This window comes from Anomaloglossus baeobatrachus, chromosome 3 (assembly GCF_048569485.1).
Source record: "Anomaloglossus baeobatrachus isolate aAnoBae1 chromosome 3, aAnoBae1.hap1, whole genome shotgun sequence".
NCBI classification, from domain to species: Eukaryota; Metazoa; Chordata; class Amphibia; order Anura; family Aromobatidae; genus Anomaloglossus; species Anomaloglossus baeobatrachus.
In genome coordinates, this window is record NC_134355.1 from 511,649,846 (window position 1) to 511,669,824 (window position 19,979).

General features: G+C 49.5%; 1 protein-coding gene across 1 annotated transcript in view; it reads right to left on the reverse strand.

Annotated features, from left to right (window-relative positions):
- Nucleotides 1-771: 771 nt before the first annotated feature.
- The window catches only part of GMPS (guanine monophosphate synthase), a 102,717-nt gene continuing 83,509 nt past the window's right edge, over nucleotides 772-19,979 (reverse strand). The window contains exons 13-16 of the mRNA XM_075340712.1: nucleotides 13,814-13,929; nucleotides 13,559-13,689; nucleotides 4,839-5,011; nucleotides 772-1,352 (exon numbers count right to left, since the gene is read on the reverse strand). Of these exons, the coding sequence (XP_075196827.1) occupies nucleotides 1,251-1,352; nucleotides 4,839-5,011; nucleotides 13,559-13,689; nucleotides 13,814-13,929 (522 nt within the window). The 3' untranslated portion in view covers nucleotides 772-1,250. The remainder of the gene's footprint in view (nucleotides 1,353-4,838; nucleotides 5,012-13,558; nucleotides 13,690-13,813; nucleotides 13,930-19,979) is intronic.

Consider the following 19,979-nt stretch of genomic DNA (forward strand, 5'->3'; position numbering starts at 1 on the left):
TTACCCAATGTCTACCATGATTATCAGCTTAGCGACGTACGCTGGTAACAAATGGTACACAATCCTGTAACTATGGAAAGCGCTTTCGTTCGTTACCCAATGTGTACCATGGTTACCACCTTACCCCCGGCACATGTGTGCTTGAGCCGGCGTACGCTGGTAACCATGGTACACATCGGGTAACTAAGCAAAGCGCTTTGCATAGTTACCCAATTGTGTAACATGGTTACCAGTGTACGCCGGCTCCCTGCCCATTCAGATCGTTGGTCTCTCACTGTCAAATACTCCGATGCGTGCTGCACAGCAGGAGACCAATGAGCAAGAAATGAACCATCATTATTCAAGACTTGCTGATATATTATTATTCAATCTGCTACCCTACATACACATTCTAGACTACCCGATATGTTAGAATCGGGCAACCTTCTAGTATCCATATAACTATAAAAAAAGAGAAGACTGACAGCACTACCAATAGTGTGAACAGGTAGGAATCTGTTCATAGTGCATTTTTTTGTTACATACAACACTCACATACATACATATACATATATATTATTTTTATATCTCACACACACCAAATTGAAATACATGTGCATCCACGCACACACGTTCCTTTTAATTTACATTTCTGTGACATTCACTCATGCACCTACCATTGCACAAGTCTTTCAAAAAATAATTTGTTTTGTTTTACACAATCCTAGCTTCATCATTCATTTCCACAGGTGATTTCATAAAATGCTGTAAAAATGTACAGACGTCCATGGGTCCATTTGGCAAAATATTTATTTATAATAAATCTGTTCAAAAGCAGTTGGTCACATCAGTTATTCATTGTACATTATTGGGCTATTACAATGGTATTGATAAACGTATATAAACAAACTGCTTTTTTGTACATTTTACAAAAGGAAATAAAAAGAAAAAAAAAAACAAAACAAAAAGATCAACAACAGAAAAACATGGAAAAAAAGAATAGGCGGATTCCGTTAAGACAAAAGGCAAAGCAGGATGAGTTGTTTGCACTCAGGCAATTGCTGCCATTGTTACCCGTACAAGTCCTCTGCACCGTGAATGCAACAAGACTTTAGTTTCGGTGCAGGCTCTGAAGAACGGAATCAGATGTCATGTACAGTAGCAGCTCCGGTCAACTGAACAACAGTACTGCATGTCAACACTGGGAATGGTTTCTGATAGAATTTCAAGCTGCACACAGTACTTTATACACCAGATTAAAACACAATTTGTTACTCCCATTCAGTAGTTCCTGGTGGCTTTGATGTCAAATCATACATTACTCGAGAAATTCCTGGGATCTTCTTAATTTCTGTCACCATTTTCAAAACAACCTAAAAATAATAAAAAAAGTGGAAACAAAAGGTTAAATAAATACATACATATATATATATATATATATATATATATATATATATATATATACATACACATACATACATATACACATATACATAAACATACATACACATATATACATATACATATACATATATATATATATATATATACATACACACACACACACATATACATATAAACATATATACACACACATACACATATACCCACACACACACACACCCACATACCCACACACACACACACACACACACACACACACACCAAATACAGTGGAACTATCCATTGATCACTACAGCAGGGGTTCCGATCGCCTTTTTTTTTACTTCTGTGGCAAAGTTGAGCCTGAGCAATGCGGCACCAATCATTGTCCATAGGACTGTATCATGCATGTTTGACCATGCTACTTTGTTCACTGGAAGCGAGGAAATACAAGGGACCAAGAACCAAATTCTAACAATATTTTTACAGTTTTTACTGTTCAGGTTGACTGTACCTTTTTGCCACTCTCTTCTGTATGGCAGGCGATGTGACAAGGTCATATGCACCAATTTGAGCACAGCCATATGACTTTACATCTCTAATGAACACACAGACCTGACTGACAATGACCAAATAACACAAAACCAATTAACTAAGTTGTAAAATGTCTGCTCCCGTTTCTTAGGGTATGTGCACAGGGCCTTATAGGTGGTGGACTCTGCAAATTGTGGACATTTTCATCCAAAACTGTTGCACATTTAAAGCAGATTATTTAAACTTATCATTGCAAAATGTGAAATCTTCAGAATAAATGGACAGAGGTAGATTTCACATCTACAATGGTCACATTCAGTAGAGATTTTCTATTCAGCAAGTGGAAGAGCTTTCGTAAGATGCAAAATATTTTCCAGAAAAAAAGATCCACTGCGTATTCGCCTAGTGTACTATGGCTTTGTTCTCACAGGGCATTTTTGCAGGTTTTTTTTTTCTCACAGTAAAACCTTATCTTGTGGCAGGAAGTCTCCTGGTGGTTTTTCTGCATTTTTTGGCCAGGCGTTTGTGCGTTTTTTATAGCGTTTTTTAGTACTTCCTCTGGTAGTGATGGCTGGAAGAAGTCCAGACTCGCAGGAATTCAAAAAGTACCAAAGTGCCAGGCTCGAGCCAGGATTGATCTGGATCTGGCACTCTGGTAATAAATATTGTGATTTGCGGTCACAGCTGGAGGTTCCCAAGGTCCTCCACCTGTGACTGCAAATCACCTAAGTGATGTCACTGCTGATCAAGCGGCTCACTCAGTCTCTGCCTGAACCTCACAGCAGTCAGTCACATTCTATGGCCGCTTGGTGTGAATTCAGATGTAGCAATGCTGAATTCGTGGTGGGAACTTGTGTGGATTACGTCAGACCTGGGTGTATTTGGGGTTAGCAAAGGTGTGAAAAGTGGGAGTTTTGTAATGGATGTGACAATCCAGGGCGGTTGCAGGCTGCTATTTTTAGGTGGAGGGGGAATAAGTATGGGTCTCCCAGCCTAAGAATACCAGCCCCCAGCTGTTGGGCTTTGCCTTGGCTGGGTATCAAAATTGGGGGGGAAATATTTTTTTTTTTAATTACTTAAGTAAATTAAAAAAAGCATGCTAAGTATACGGTTCCTCTTATTTTGATACACAGCCACGATGATAAGTACACAGCTGGGGACTGCAGCCTGTAGCCGTAGGCTTTATCTGTGCAGGATATCATAATATGGAAGGACCGTACGCCGTACGCCATTTTTTAATTTATTTTTATACCTCGATTAGACTTGCATAGCATCTGAGATTGGAAGCAGTCAGACCCGCTCACACAGGGTGGGGGCGCGTCTGAAAGCAACCAACCACAGATGTCGATGGGCGGGGAAAGCAGTGAATATGCATGAGGCCAATGAGCAGCCCCGGAAGTAGAAGGAGGTGCCAGGATTACAGCCGTGCTGGTACCTAGGCAAGTATAGCGCGCCCGCTCCAATCCCTCTATTCTTTCCACCACCATTTTTAAGTGCGGAATTCTGGTCCCCATATTATATGGGAACCAGCGTCCGGCCAGATATCCTGGATCAATACCAGGCCAGAACCGGGCTTTTTATTAACCCGGTTTCAGTCTTCCGATCCAGGGCATCTGCGAGTCGTTTTATTTTATAAGACGCACCGGATTATAAGACACACTCGTATTTAGAGATAAAAAAGGTAAAAAAACAATAAAAATGGGGTCAGTCTTATACTCTGGTGTTGTCTTACCGGAGGGGGGCGGCAGTGGTGGTGAAACTGGGTCACAGGAGGCAAAGGTTGTGCTGGCAGCCACGGTGGGTCAGTGGCGGTAGCAGCAGCGAGTCAGTGGCGTCAGCAGTGACGGGTCAGTAGTGGCAACAGCGGTGGTGGGTCAGTAGTGGCAGCAGGTCAGTAGTGGAAGCGGCGAGTCAGTGGTGGAGCAGGCCGATGCGGTGAGTGTCCCAGTCTGTCCGCGGTTCCGGTTTAATTGATGGCACCTGGAGCGGCGCATGCGCAGATGGAGCTCTCATCTAAGGGCTCCATCTGCGCATGCGCTGACTCCCGATGCCATCATTTGACACTGGGACACCTGCCGCACAGCCACCGCAGTCCACACAGCCACTTGCCCTCACACACAGAGTGGCAGCCAGCATGCCGCCCGCCCACCCGCACAGAGAGGCAGCCGGCCTCCAGGACAGAGAGGCAGCTGGCACCGACAGGCACCCAGCCGCTCGCACGCAGCCACAGGCACCAGGCCGCAAGCATGCACCCGGTCGCCGCACAGACAGCCCCCCCGGTAAGCTATATTTGGATTTTAAGACGCATCCCTCATTTTCCTCCCAAATTTTTGGGAGGAAAAGTGCGTCTTATAATCCGAAAAATACGGTATTTGGGTTAGGATTATGCTATCGGAATGCAGTGTACTATTCCAATATTCGTCATGAATAATAAAACCTAATGCAAGTCAATGGGGAATCCGAGCATTTTTTCTTGAAAATTTCTCAGAAAAATGCTTGGGTTCCCCCCTAACTTGCATTAGGTTTGTTATTTGAACTTGAATATTTCATTGTTTGCCCATCTCTACTCACCATGTTTCAGTAGACATTTTTTTCCTGACTTTGCTTTGTGGGGCCTCGTTTTATGTGCTAGAAAGTGTATCATTTCAAGGTACATCTAAATTACGGTGCTAACTATGCAGTTTTTTGGAGACACAAAAAGTTGTGTGTTTTTTTTTTTTAATTGTTTGCATTTCACACCAAGTGATAGGGCGATTTATCCTGTGTTTTAAAGTTGAGTTCATACCCAAATTGTGCAGGCATTTTGCTCTATACACATTACAATACATATAGGAGATAGAATTTGTCAAAAGGTTACTGTGGCCTAGGCTTAATTTATGACAAACATACAGAAAAGAAAAAAAAAAGGCTAAAAAGTAAAGATAAAAACAAAATAAAAGTACCTCTTCTGGAATTTCATTGCCTGGAGTAGCAGCAATGCCAGTCATAAAATCGCTGGTAATAAAAGTGCGGATAACCACAGACCTCTGACATGACGGCTGTTTTTGCAAGGGATCTCGATCGAAATGTAATGGTGTCAATATAACAGGCATCTGGCTTATCTTATTGGCATAACCTGTGTAAAAAATAAACCAAAATTATCAGGGCTATACAAGAAAACTAAAAAAAAAAAGAGAATTGTGTTTACTTACCGTAAATTATTTTTCTTATAGTTCCGTAATGGGAGACCCAGACCATGGGTGTATAGCTTCTGCCTCCGGAGGACACACAAAGTACTACACTAAAAAGTGTAGCCCCTCCCTCCGAGCATATACACCCCCTGGATAACCAAATATAGCCAGTTTAGTGGAAAAGCTGAAGGAGAGTAGCCACCCACAAGTAGAGATAGAGCAAGAACCAGAACAACCGGAGCCTCTGTCTACAACAACAGCCGGTGATAACACGCGGAACAAGAAACTGCCAACAGGCAACAGGGAGGGTGCTGGGTCTCCCATTACGGAACTATAAGAAAAAGAATTTACGGTAAGTAAACAAAAATCTCTTTTTCTTCATCGTTCCTATGGGAGACCCAGACCATAAGACCATGGGACTTCTCAAAGCAGTCCATGGGTGGGAATAAACAGAAAACTGAGAAGTAGGCGAAACCTAACTTCGCAAATGGGCGACAGCCGCCTGAAGGGTGCGTCTGCCCAAGCTCGCATCTGCCGAAGCATGAGCATGCACTAGGTAGTGCTTCGAAAAGGCATGCAGACTAGTCCAAGTGGCAGTCTGACAGACCTGCTGAGCCGTAACCTGGTGCCTGAAACCCAAGAGGCACCGACAGCTCTGGTCGAGTGTGCCTTGATCCCCGGCGGGGGAGGCACCTGAGTACACTGGTAGGCATCGGGAATGGCCGACCCAATCCAACTAGCTAGGGTCGGCTTAGAAGCCGAGAGGCCCTTACGCCGACCTGTGGTCAGCACAAAAAGAGAGGTGCACCGCCTAAGAACAGCGGTGGAAGACACATAGATCCGGAGCGCCCGCACCAGATCCAGAGTATGCAACGCTTTTTCAAAGCGATGAACAGGAGCCGGAGAAAAGGAAGGCAGGGAAATGTCCTGGTTAAGGTGAAAAGAGACACCACCTTAGGGAGGAAGTCCGGAGTCGGACGGAGAACCACCTTGTTTTGATGAAAAACCAAAAAAGGTGACTCCGAAGAGAGTGCAGCCAAATCAGAGACTCTCCCGAGGGAAGTTATGGCCACCAGAAAGACCCCTTTCTGAGAAAGACGAGACAAAGAAACCTCCCTAAGAGGCTCAAAGGGGGGTTTCTGGAAGCCGTGAGGACCAGATTAAGGTCCCAGGGATCCAAAGACCGCCGGAAGGCGGCATGATGTGAGATGCACCCTGTATGAAGGCGCTCACCTGAGCCAGCCGGGCGATACGCCGCTGGAACAACACTGGCAGAGCCGAGACCTCTCCCTTGAGGGTTAGTCCTAGCTGCAGACCTGACTGTAGAAGGGACAGGAGGGTCGGCAAGGAAAAAGGCCAAGAAGCATGGCCGGAAGGGAGACACCAGGACAGGAAAATTCTCCAGGTCCTGTGACAGATTTTGGCCAAGGAATACTTCCGAGCCCGAGTCATAGTGGAGATGACTTCAGGAGGGATACCAGAAGTCGTCAAGACTCAAGAGCCACGCCGTCAATCTGAGAGCCGCAGAATTCTGGCGGAAAGACGGACCTTGTGAGAGAAGGTCTGGACGGTCCGGGGGATGCCACAGCACCTCAACGGACAGATGGAGCAGGTCAGGGTACCAAGCTCGCCTGGGCCAGTCTGGAGCAATGAGAATGACCCGACGGCCCTCCATTCTGATCTTGCGCAGGACTCTGGGCAAGAGCTAGAGGGGGAAACACGTAAGACAGACGAAACTGGGACCAATCTTGAACCAGCGCGTCTGCTGCCAAGGCCTGAGGATCGTGGGAGCGAAGATCCACTTCCAGAGTGCCCCAAGTGCGGCAGATTGACCGAAACACTGCCGGGTGCAGAGCCCACTCGCCGCTGTCCACGGTTTGACGGCTGAGATAATCTGCCTCCCAGTTTTCCACGCCTGGGTTGTGGATTGCGGATGTGGTGGACCTGGAATCCTCCGTCCACCGAAGGATGCGTTGAACCTCCAACGTTGCCAGGCGGCTGAGTGTCACGCCCTGGTGGTTGATGTAGGCAACCGCAGTGGCGTTGTCTGACTGGACTCGAATGTGCTTGCCCGCCAACTTGGTGAAAGGCCAAGAGAGCTAGAAGCACAGCTCTGATTTCCAGCACATTGATCGAGAGGGCTGATTCGGACGGAGTCCAAGTGCCCTGCGCTCTGTGGTGGAGAAATACTGCTCCCCAGCCGGATAGACTGGCATCCGTGGTGAGGATCACCCAGGACGGGGCCAGGAAGGAGCGTCCCTGAAGAGAGAGGGGCCGAAGCCACCACTGAAGGGAGCCCCTGGTCTGTGGCGACAGAGCCACTAACCAGTGCAAGGAGGAAGTCTGTTCCAACAGCGGAGAATGTCCAGCTGCAGAGGACGCAGATGGAACTGGGCAAGGGAACCGCTTCCATTGACGCCACCATCTGACCCAGCACCTGCATTAGGTGCCTGATGGAAAGACGGCGGGGCCTCAGCAAAGAGCGCACCGCTAGTGAAGGGACTGCTGTTTTACTAAGGGCAGCTTCACAAGTGCCTGCAGAGTCTCGAATTGCATCCCTAGGTACGTGAGCTTTTGGGTCGGAGTCAGAGTGGACTTGGGAAAAGACAAGCCACCCGAATTGGACTAGAGTGGCGAGAGTGAGCGAAGCACTCCGCTGACGGTCTGCACTGGATGAAGCCTTGACTAGAAGGCCGTCCAGGAAAAGAGATGCCAACCCTTGGAGGGGCAGAACCGCAACCACAGCTGCCATGACCCTGATGAATACTCGAGGGACCGTGGCTAACCCGAAGGGAAGAGCCACGAATCGGAAATGTTCCTCTCTGATTGCAAAACGTAGCCAACGCTGGCGTGAAACTGCAATTGGCACATGCAGATAGACATCTCTGATGTCGAGGATGCAAGGAATCTCCTTGGGTCATTGAGGCAATGACTGATCGCAGAGACTCCATGCGAAAATGCCGCACCTGAACATGCTTGTTGAGAAGCCGGAGATCCAGGATGGGCCGGAAGGAACCGTCCCTTTAGGGGACTAGGAAGAGATTTGAGTAGAAACCTCTGAACCGTTCCCAGGCGGGAACCGGTACAATTACTCCGTTGGCCTGCGAGGATGCCACGGCCTGAGAGAAGGCGGCGGCCTTGAAGCAGGGGGGAGTTGACAGAAAAAATCTGTTTGGCGGGCTGGATAGAATTCTATCCTGTAGCCGTGGGAGATGATATTCCGCACCCACTGATCGGAGACGTGTTGAAACCACATGTCGCCAGGCGGGAAAGCCTGCCACCGACCAAGGACGATGCTGGCGCGGCCAGATAGTCAAGAGGAGGCTGCCTTAGTGGCAGCAGCTCCTGCGTCTTCTGAGGACGCGGCTTCGTGCGCCAGTTGGGTTTTTGGTCCTTGGTTGAGTTAGTGGACGAGGCCGAGGGCTTAGAGAACGACCAGTTGGAGGAACGAAAGGAACGAAACCTCGACTGGTCCTGCCCTGGATGGATTTGGTTTGTGGCATGGAAGTACTCTTCCCGCCAGTAGCTTCCTGAATAATTTCATCCAGTTGTTCGCCGAACAGCCTGGGCCCAGCAAATGGGAGCCCAGCAAGGTACTTCTTTGAAGAAGCGTCTGCCTTCCACTCTCGAAGCTACAAGATCCTGTGGATAGCGAGAGAATTGGCCGAAGCCACCGCAGTGCGGAGCCTCCAGCATGGCAGACATGGCATAGGATGAAAAGGCTGAAGCCTGGAAGTTAAGGCAACCATCTCGGGCATAGAGTCCCTGGTGAGGGAATGCATCTCCTCTAGAGAAGCAGAGATGGCTTTGAAAGCCCACACTGCTGCAAAAGATGGGGAGCACGAGGCCCCTGCCGCCTCATATACAGATGGCGGTTGGAATCCTTAAAGGGAACCAATCATCAGGATTTTTGTGTATAAGCTGCAGCCAGTGCAGTACTGGCACTATCATGCACAGTATGTACATACCATCAGGGGGCAGCTCGGGTGTTTAGGCAGTGAAATTCATCTTTATAAAGTTTGAAATTTCGTGCACTTTTTGATTGACGTGTGCACCTCTGCAGATAATGTCCGGGCGGGTTATGCAGGAGTTAAACGCCCCCCCACCAGCCTGTTCCTCCCTCTCTCCTGATGTCCGGGTGGGTTAAGCACGTGTTCCCCGCCCCCCCCGCGCCGCCTGTTCCTCCCTCCCTCCCTCTGGCTGTATGTAAATATCTAATCTTCAGAAACATGGCGCCGGAGTGGGCCTCTGCGCATAGCGCTTATCTCCGGCGCCATGTTTCTGAACCCCTATCACACAGCTTGGTGTTAGAGGGCGGCGCATGCGCCCTCGCTCCTTCAGATCCCGTTGTGACCGCAGGAGCGAGCGCGATCACAACAGGACTGCAGAACAGGTGATCGGAGGACACGATTACCTTATGCTCCTGTATCGTGCCGCCCCAGGACACCGGGCCAACACACCAGCCGGTGGGACATCGCTGTGGCGCCGCCCTCTCAGACACCAAGTTGTGTAATGCGGGGGCTTCAGAAACATGGCGCCGGAGATAAGCGCTATGCGCAGAGGCCCACTCCGGCGCCATGTTTCTGAAGATTAGATATTTACATACAGCCAGAGGGAGGGAGGGAGGAACAGGCTGGTGGGGGGGAGGGGAACTCCTGCATAACCCGCCTGGACATTATCTGCAGAGGTGCACACGTCAATGAAAAAGTGCACGAAATTTCAAACTTTATAAAGATGAATTTCACTGCCTAAACACCCGAGCTGCCCCCTGATGGTATGTACACACTGTGCATGATAGTGCCAGTACTGCACTGGCTGCAGCTTATACACGAAAATCCTGATGATTGGTTCCCTTTAAGAGAGTTGCCATCAGCCACTGATACAACTTTCCGGGCTGCGAGTCTAGACACCGGAGGGTCTACCTGTGGTGAATGAGCCCACTCCTTGGCCACCTCTGGTGGAAACGGAAAACGGTCATCAGAACCAGGCTTTGGGAAGCGTCTGTCAGGACAGGCTCTGGGCTTGGTCACAGTGGCCTGAAAACTGGAGTGGTTAAGGAACACACTCCTTGTTCACTTAGGCAAGGTATACTGATGCTTTTCTGCCAGAGAGGGGTGCTCCCCTGATACAGGCGGATTGAGGTCCAGTACAAAATTAATGGACGCAATCAAATCACTAGCATCTGCGTCACTTTCGGACAGATCAATGGGGTACATGGAGGTAGCGTCCGAGCCCCCAGTAAAGGCATCCTCCTTGTCCTGCGAGTCAGCTCGTGAATCAGAGCCGCGGGACGAGGAAGGAGAGGGAGCCCTGCGTCTCCATTTTAGGAGGACGGGGTCTGAGCCAGATGAAGAATCCTCTGTGAGCTTTGCTGAGCGAGCCGTAGCAGCAGAAGAGCCCTGAGAGGAGGCTGATGCATGCTCAGCAGTGTCCGGGACATCTGTCCCCTGGAAAGAAGGATTCTACCCAAGCGGGGGTTCAGCCACCGGAGCCGGAGCAGCCGGAGGGACCACTGGGGATGAGCCTCCAGGCTGAGGCACCACCATGTTAGAGCAGGCATCACAATGTGGTTATGTGCTCAGTACAGGCAGTATGAGCCTACATGCAGTGCATATTAAGTACAGCCTTGCAGCCTTGCTCCTCGTGTGAGACATGCTGCTGAAGTGGGGGCTCTGAGCCAGAATGACCCCCAGCAGAGTATATACGCAGAGTATATAAGCAGGTCCACAACCGGAGGTTGTGGCTTGCCAGACCGTTTGACATTGGGATATCTCTGTGCCCTCCAGATCCCACAGCCCGGACCCCCAGTGAGATGGCCAGCGCCAATCGCTGTCACAATGTGGTTATGCAGACATGCATAAGAACGCTGATAAAATGGCGCCGGAGCGAGGAGAGGGGACGGGGTCTACTCTAAGAGCGGGATCCGGAGGGCCAAGGAGATATACAGGGGAGGGAATATTACCTCAGAGAGGAGTGTCCCTCCCCTGTGCCGAACGGTCGCTGGGCGGAGCCGCACTGTCCCTCTGCATGATTGGCATGCAGGGGCAGTGAAAATGAAACTAGGCCTCAGGCGAAGCCGGGGCCTAAATTTAACGATGCGGCCGGCGAGCAGGCACCATCGGCGCGGTTCTCAGGTGAAAACCAGAGAACCGGCCGGAAATGTCACAATAGATACACAGCACACTCTCCCCAACAATAAAGTACAAGGGACCCCCGATAATAACGTCTCAGATACTTAGCTTGTGAGACGCAGGGCCAGGTCCCTGAGGGATGAGTGCTCCATCCGGCAGGATCCTGAAAGGGCTGCGGATGGAGACCGGTCTCCTGCAAGGCAGGGAAAACCGTGCTGGCTCCCACTTCAAGCCAGAGCCCGAGGGATGGTGAAGGAGCGCGGCATGTAAGGCTCTAGTCCTGAAATCAACCTTAACAACACCGCCGACACAGTGGGGTGAGAAGGGACATGCCGGGAGTCCAGACTTGGACCCGCTTTTCTTCCAACTCTTTCCAAAAATCAAAATCAGATGAGAATGCATGTGTGGATGTGTGCCTCCTGAACACAAAGCATTGAACTGGCTATATTTGGTTATCCAGGGGGTGTATATGCTAGGAGGGAGGGGCTACACTTTTTAATGTAGTACTTTGTGTGTCCTCCGGTGGCAGAAGCTATAAACCCATGGTCTGGGTCTCCCATAGGAACGTAGAAGAAAAAAGTGTCCTTCTAGCAGAGCCTAGTGTAGATGTAGAAAAATTAGACACACCAGGCAGGTTTATATAGGATTTCTGGATTCTACATAAAAAAAAAAAATAAAAAAAATGCAGAATTCTATATTATATATAAGCTATAAAAATAAACACAGAAACACACAACCCCGCTAAAGACCCTCCGTGACATTAATGGCATAGCTATACAGATGGATCATCAATATTAACTTGGTGGGGGTCCGACACTGCCATTGATCAGCTGCTACTAGCACCATTGGCAGGCAGTTGTATACACTGAACGAAGCTGCATTAGAGATGCCAAGTACAGTGGAACCTCGCTTAACGAGTAACCCACTTACCGAGAATTTCGCTTAACAAGCAAAGCTTTCTGTAAATTTGTAACTCGATTTACGAGAAAGCTCTGCTGTGCTCACCGCACACACTTCCGGTTCCGTACATCCACCGTGCTCTAATCCGCACTTGCAGTCCACACAAACAAACACACACAAGCATACAGTATTATGCTCACCTTACCTTCCGTTCCACCGCTGGGCTCATGGTTCTTGTAGTTCCCGGGTACATCGTGATGTGCTCGCGGCAAACTACATGACCCAGGAGGCCCGTGATGGAACGGAAGGTAAGGTGAGCATATAATATAGTGTACCTTCCGTTTCATCGCCGGCCTCCTGGGTCCTGTAGTTCGCCACCCCGCTCCTCTCCAGGCTGTGCATCAGCATCCATAGCGACGAAGCAGGAACTTCCTGTCAGACGCTACTCAAAGGCAGCGCGCTGGCCAATCAGAGGCAAGCGGCTCTGCCTTTGACGTCAGCGCTCTGGCCGCAGACGTTCCTCCCTCGTCGTTATGGTAACCCAATACATAGCCCGGCCCCGTACCAGAGAACAGCAAATCCCGGCAGACCGACGATGCAACGGAAGGTAAGGTGAGCATATAATATGTGCGTGTTTGTGTGTGTTTGTACGTGTTTGTGTGCGTTTGTGCATGTGTGGAATGACAGAATAGGGGACCAGGATCGGACATTTAACAAGTTGTGGAACGAATCGTCTGCATTGCAATGATTTCCTATGGGAAATCTTTCTTTGCTGAACGAGTAGCTTGGTTAACAAGCACAGTCCCGGAACAGATTGTTCTCGTTAAGCAAGGTTCCACTGTACTACGAATCCTACTCCTGCCACCGCTAGAGCAAACAGCTGAACACTGAGGTGTCGGACTACCACCAAAATCGATATTGATGACCTTTACTAAGATAGGTCATCGATATTTGCACAAAAGACCCCTTTGGCAAATAAAATAAAATAAAAAAAAAAATTATATAGCCTATTACAAATACCCAAAAAGTTTCCCTTTATCACATGTTAGAAGACTATGTATCAGTATAACTATAACAGCAAAGCAGACTACCAGTGATGAACGAGGACTACCATGCTCGGGAATCGTAACAAGCAGGTCAGAAGCTCGGACGGGCTAAACGCAAGTATAATGGAAGTCAATGGGCAATTCGAGTAGTTTTCCAGAAGATAATCTGGAAAAATGCTAGCATTCCCCATGGACTACCATGATACTTGGTGCACGAGTCAAGCCTGTTAGAGCATCCGATCTGCTCATTAGTATGACTCGCTCATCACTACTGACTACACTTAAAAATAAAAATCTTCCTCTCCATTAGAAACTGCATACAGCCCCGTATGTTTGGAATCTATAGCAAATATGGCAGAAATATAACACAAGAACATAACCAAATGAGTTATCTGCATTTCTACACGGATCTCACCAGACTCTCTAAGGATGTTATGTGCCTCAAAGTCGGCCTGCCGCAAGGTGCTGAGCACTCCTGTAGTTAAGAAGGTAGGAGTGACATCCGTGGGGGGCTCTTTCACTGGTGGTCCGAACACATATACAACTCTGCAAAAGAAAAATGTGCACAGCAGGTTAATCTAACCCCAAATAAAATAATCAGAAAGGAAGATATTGGGTGTTCGAGGAGAGCGGACCACCACACACAGAGGAGCAGGTGCACATGACCTACCTGTTAATGTTGTGGCACATTCGAGGAATTAGTCTGGCTAAGTACATGAGAGACTCCCAGTGCGGAGCGTCTTTACTGGAGATCCCACAAACATAGCTATAAGAGCGACAGTCACCCTACAAGAAAACAAGAACCTGTATGACCAAACGCGATATACAAAAAACTAATGTTCAGAAAATTTTTTTGGGACCACAGCAATCACATCACTTTCATTGTCAAAATGAGTAGTTGCTATAGGGGCAACACTGACATTTTGGAGGTACATGGACCATGGCTGTCAGGGCAGCCAGAGTCTCTTTATGAAGGAGAAAAAGCTCAGAGATGAGAATCATTTATGCTTTTTACGACTTAAAACCAGATACTTTTTTTTATACAAGTTTGTATGAAGTAGCTACCAAATAGGTAATCCAGCTCCCATAACCCATAGGAAACCCAAATTCCCTGAGCATGTGCAGAAAGTGCTCCCATGAGCTGTGACCACCACCGGCTGTGAATGGTGCGAGCGGGGGTTATATACAGGTGACGCCTTATACTGTTTGTAATGATGGGAAGGCTGCAGAGGAGGGATCTCCAGAAAACCGGAAGCGTCAGCCTATAGTGAAGTGTGTGTGTGTGTGTGTGTGTGTGTGTGTGTGTGTGTGTGTGTGTGTGTGTGTGTGTGTGTGTTTTACCTGAACAGTTTTATTCTACAATGCACCCTGTTTATTTTCCATTTATACAGTTTTCGTAGGGTTTTTTTTTCTCTTCAGAATTGGTCGTCTCTTTTAATGATACATATTTGATATAGTTACATATAATATTATGCGTTATTTTTTTTTCTTTAAAAAGAAGGGAATTTTGTTTACTTACCGTAAATTCCTTTTCTTCTAGCTCCAATTGGGAGACCCAGACAATTGGGTGTATAGCTACTGCCTCCGGAGGCCGCACAAAGTACTACACTTAAAAGTGTAAGGCCCCTCCCCTTCTGGCTATACACCCCCCCGTGGGAGCACGGGTCCCTCAGTTTTAGTGCAAAAGCAAGAAGGAGGAAAGCCAATAACTGTTTCAAAAACAAATTCAATCCGATAACAATATCGGAGAACGTAACTTATCAACATGAACAACATGTGCACCCGAAAAGCAAATACCCTAAGAAAAAACAGGGCGGGTGCTGGGTCTCCCAATTGGAGCTAGAAGAAAAGGAATTTACGGTAAGTAAACAAAATTCCCTTCTTTTTCGCTCCTAATTGGGAGACCCAGACAATTGGGACGTCCAAAAGCAGTCCCTGGGTGGGTAAAAGAATACCTCGTGATCGGGCTGTCAGGCAGCCCTTTCTTACAGGTGGGCCACCGCCGCCTGCAGGACTTGTCTACCTAGGCTGGCATCCGCCGAAGCGTAGGTATGCACCTGATAATGCTTGGTAAAAGTGTGCAGACTCGACCAGGTAGCCGCCTGGCACACCTGCTGAGTCGTAGCCTGATGCCGTAATGCCCAGGACGCACCCACGGCTCTGGTAGAATGGGCCTTCAGTCCAGAAGAAGTCGGAAGCCCAGCAGAACGGTAGGCGTGAAGAATTGGTTCCTTGATCCACCGCGCAAGGGTGGATTTGGAAGCTTGCGACCCTTTATGCTGACCAGCGACCAGGATAAAGAGTGCATCCGAACGGCGCAGAGGCGCCGTGCGGGAAATGTAGATCCTGAGTGCTCTCACCAGGTCCAACAGATGCAAACCCTTTTCAAATTGGTGAACTGGATGCGGACACAAAGATGGTAAAGTGATATCCTGATTGAGATGAAAGGAAGATACCACCTTGGGAAGAAACTCTGGAATTGGACGCAGTACTACCTTGTCTTGGTGAAACACCAGGAAGGGAGATTTGCAAGATAACGCCGCCAGCTCTGACACTCTCCGAAGAGACGTGACCGCCACCAGAAAAGCCACTTTCTGTGAAAGCCGAGAAAAGGAAATCTCCTTCATAGGCTCGAAAGGTGGCTTCTGGAGAGCAATTAGAACCTTGTTCAGATCCCAGGGTTCCAATGGCCGCTTGTAAGGGGGAACGATATGACAAACCCCTTGCAGGAACGTGCGTACCTTAGGAAGTCGCGCCAGGCGCTTCTGAAAGAATACGGATAGCGCAGAGACTTGTCCTTTAAGGGAGCTAAGCGACAAACCTTTTTCCAACCCAGACTGCAGGAAGGAAAGAAAAATAGGCAATGCAAATGGCCAGGGAGAAACTCCCTGAGCAGAGCACCAAGATAAGAATATCTTCCACGTTCTGTGGTAGATCTTGGCGGAGGATGGTTTCCTAGCCTGTCTCATGGTGGCAACAACATCATGAGATAAACCTGAGGTCCCTAGGATCCAGGACTCAATGGCCACACAGTCAGGTTCAGGGCCGCAGAATTCAGATGGAAAAACGGCCCTTGAGACAGCAAGTCTGGACGGCCTGGTAGCGCCCACGGTTGTCCTACCGTAAGATGCCACAGATCCGGGTACCACAACCTCCTTGGCCAGTCTGGAGCGACGAGAATGGCGCAACGGCAGTCGGACCTGATTTTGCGGAGCACTCTGGGCAACAATGCCAGAGGTGGAAACACATAAGGTAGTCGGAACTGCGACCAATCCTGAACTAAGGCGTCTGCCGCCAGAGCTCGGTGATCGTGAGACCGTGCCATGAAAACCGGGACCTTGTTGTTGTGCCGTGACGCCATCAGGTCGACGTCCGGCATCCCCCAGCGGCGACAGATCTCCTGAAACACGTCCGGGTGAAGGGACCATTCCCCTGCGTCCATGCCCTGGCGACTGAGAAAGTCTGCTTCCCAGTTTTCCACGCCTGGGATGTGAACTGCGGATATGGTGGATGCTGTGTTTTCCACCCACGTCAGAATCCGCCGGACTTCTTGAAAGGCTTGCCGACTGCGTGTTCCCCCTTGGTGGTTGATGTACGCCACCGCTGTGGAATTGTCCGACTGAATCCGGATCTGCTTGCCCTCCAGCCACTGTTGGAAGGCTCGCAGAGCAAGATAGACTGCTCTGATTTCCAGAACATTGATCTGAAGGGTGGACTCTCTCTGAGTCCACGTACCCTGAGCCCTGTGGTGAAGAAACACTGCTCCCCACCCTGATAGGCTCGCATCTGTCGTGACCACCGCCCAGGATGGGGGTAGGAACGACTTTCCTTTTGACAATGAGGTGGGAAGAAGCCACCATCGGAGAGAGTCCTTGGCTGCCTGAGAGAGGGAGACATCCCTGTCGAGGGACGTCGACTTCCCGTCCCATTGGCGGAGAATGTCCCATTGTAGAGGGCGCAGATGAAACTGCGCGAAAGGGACTGCTTCCATTGCTGCCACCATCTTCCCTAGGAAATGCATGAGGCGCCTCAAGGAGTGGGACTGGTTCTGCAGGAGAGATTGCACCCCTGTCTGCAGAGAGCACTGCTTGTCCAGTGGAAGCTTCACTATCGCTGAGAGAGTATGAAACTCCATGCCAAGATATGTTAGTGATTGGGTCGGGGTTAGATTTGACTTTGAAAAGTTGATAATCCACCCGAAACTCTGGAGAGTCTTCAGTGCCACGTCCAGACTGTGTTGGCATGCCTCTTGAGAGGGTGCCTTTATAAGTAGATCGTCCAAATACGGGATCACGGAGTGACCCTGCGAGTGCAGGACAGCTACTACTGCTGCCATGACCTTGGTGAAGACCCGAGGGGCTGTGCCAGCCCGAAAGGTAACGCTACGAACTGCAGGAGTTCGCTTTCTATAACGAAGCGTAGAAAACGCTGATGCTCTGGCGCAATCGGCACGTGAAGATAAGCATCTTTGATGTCTATTGATGCTAAGAAATCTCCTTGAGACATTGAGGCTATGACGGAGCGTAGAGATTCCATCCGGAACCTCCTGGTTTTTACGTGTTTGTTGAGCAACTTTAGATCCAGGACGGGCCGAAAGGACCCGTCCTTCTTTGGCACCACAAACAGATTGGAGTAAAAACCGTGACCTTGTTCCTGAAGAGGAACGGAAGTCACCACTCCTTCCGCCTTTAGAACGGCCACCGCCTGCAGCAGAGCATCGGCTCGGTCGGGCGGTGGGGAAGTCCTGAAGAAACGAGTTGGAGGACGAGAGCTGAACTCTATCCTGTACCCGTGAGACAGAATGTCCTTCACCCAACGGTCTTTGACCTGTGACAGCCAAATGTCGCCAAAGCGGGAGAGCCTGCCACCGACCGAGGATGCGGAGAGAGGAGGCTGAAAGTCATGAGGAAGCCGTCTTGGTAACGGTTCTTCCTGCTGTCTTTTTTGGGCGTGACTGAGTCCGCCAAGAATCTGAGCCTCTCTGATCCTTTTGAGTCCTTTTGGACGAGGAGAATTGGGACCTGCCTGAGCCTCGAAAGGACCGAAAACCAGACTGACCCCTCCTTTGTTGGGGCTTGTTTTGTCTGTGTTGAGGTAAGGATGAGTCCTTACCCTTGGAGTGTTTAATGATTTCATCCAAACGCTCCCCAAACAATCGGTCGCGAGAAAAAGGCAAACTGGTTAAGCACTTCTTGGAAGCAGAATCTGCCTTCCATTCTCTCAACCACAGGGCTCTGCGCAAAACCACGGAGTTGGCTGACGCCACCGCCGTACGGCTCGTAGAGTCCAGGACAGCATTAATCGCGTAAGACGCGAATGCAGACATTTGAGAGGTCAATGGTGCCACCTGCGGGGCAGATGTACGTGTGACCGAGTCGACTTGTATAAGCCCAGCTGAAATGGCTTGGAGTGCCCATACGGCTGCAAAAGCTGGCGCCAACGACGCTCCAATAGCTTCATAGATGGATTTCAGCCAGAGCTCCATCTGCCTGTCAGTGGCATCTTTAAGTGCCGCTCCATCTTCTACTGCAACTAAAGATCTAGCTGCAAGCCTGGAGATTGGAGGGTCCACCTTGGGACACTGGGTCCAACCCTTGACCACGTCAGGGGGAAAAGGATAGCGTGTATCTTTAAGCCGTTTAGAAAACCGCTTCTCAGGATAAGCGTGGTGTTTCTGGATTGCATCTCTAAAGTCAGAGTGGTCCAGAAAAGTGCTTAATTTACGCTTGGGATATCTGAAATGGAATTTCTCCTGCTGTGAAGCTGCCTCCTCCGCAGGAAGAGCTGGCGGGGAAATATCTAACATCCTATTGATGGACGCTATAAGATCATTCACTATGGCGTCACCATCCGGTGTATCCAGATTGAGAGCGGTCCCAGGATCAGAATCTTGATCAGTTACATCCGCCTCATCACCCATAGATTCGTCCCGCTGGGATCCTGACCAGTGAGACGAAGTTGAGGGCCCCTCATAACGAGCCCGCTTAGGTTGTCTGGGACTGTTGTCTGAGTCAGAATCGTCACCCTGGGGTGCATGTGACACCCCCGGAGCTTGGAAGTGTTCCAGCTGAGGGGGACCAGGGAGCAATGATGCCACAGTGTCCATGGTCTGAGTTACTGGTCTAGACTGCAATGTTTCAAGAATCTTTGACATGGTCATAGACAATCTGTCAGCAAAAGCTGCAAACTCCGTTCCTGTCACCTGGACAGCATTCACAGGTGGTACACTCTGGGTCACGTCCAGCAGAGGCCCCGGCTGTGCAAGTTGCACAGGGGCCGAGCACTGCACACAATGGGGGTCAGTGGAACCTGCCGGTAGAGCAGCCCCACATGCGGTACAGGCAGCATATAATGTCTGTGCCTTAGCACCCTTGCGTTTTGGGGGCGACATGCTGTTGCCTCCTTGTAATCTAGGAGGGTATATAGCAGAGAATCACCAGCGACCGTACAGTACAAAGTATTTGCAAACACAAAATACTCAGTATACAAACGGCACAAGTGGGGGTGAGCCCTTGAGGGCTGCTTACCGCCCGCTGAACAGCGGGTATGAGGCCGTAGAATCCCGTGTCTGGGTCTCCCCGTCTCCCCTCTGCAGCTCAGCGTGCAGGCAGGAATGGCTGCCGGCGTTCAGTGAAGAGGGGCGGACCGTGGGCGTGCCACAAACAAAGTGCGGGAAACTGCGTCCTACTGTGCCTGGTGTGAGGGCTGGAGTATGTAAAAAAGACTCCAGCCCTCAGCGCTGATGCTCTGTACAGCGTCCCGCCCTCCTCCTGACTGGCAGGTGCGGAGGCGGGAACGAACGAACTAGGCCGCAAAAGCCGGGGACTGTAGTAATA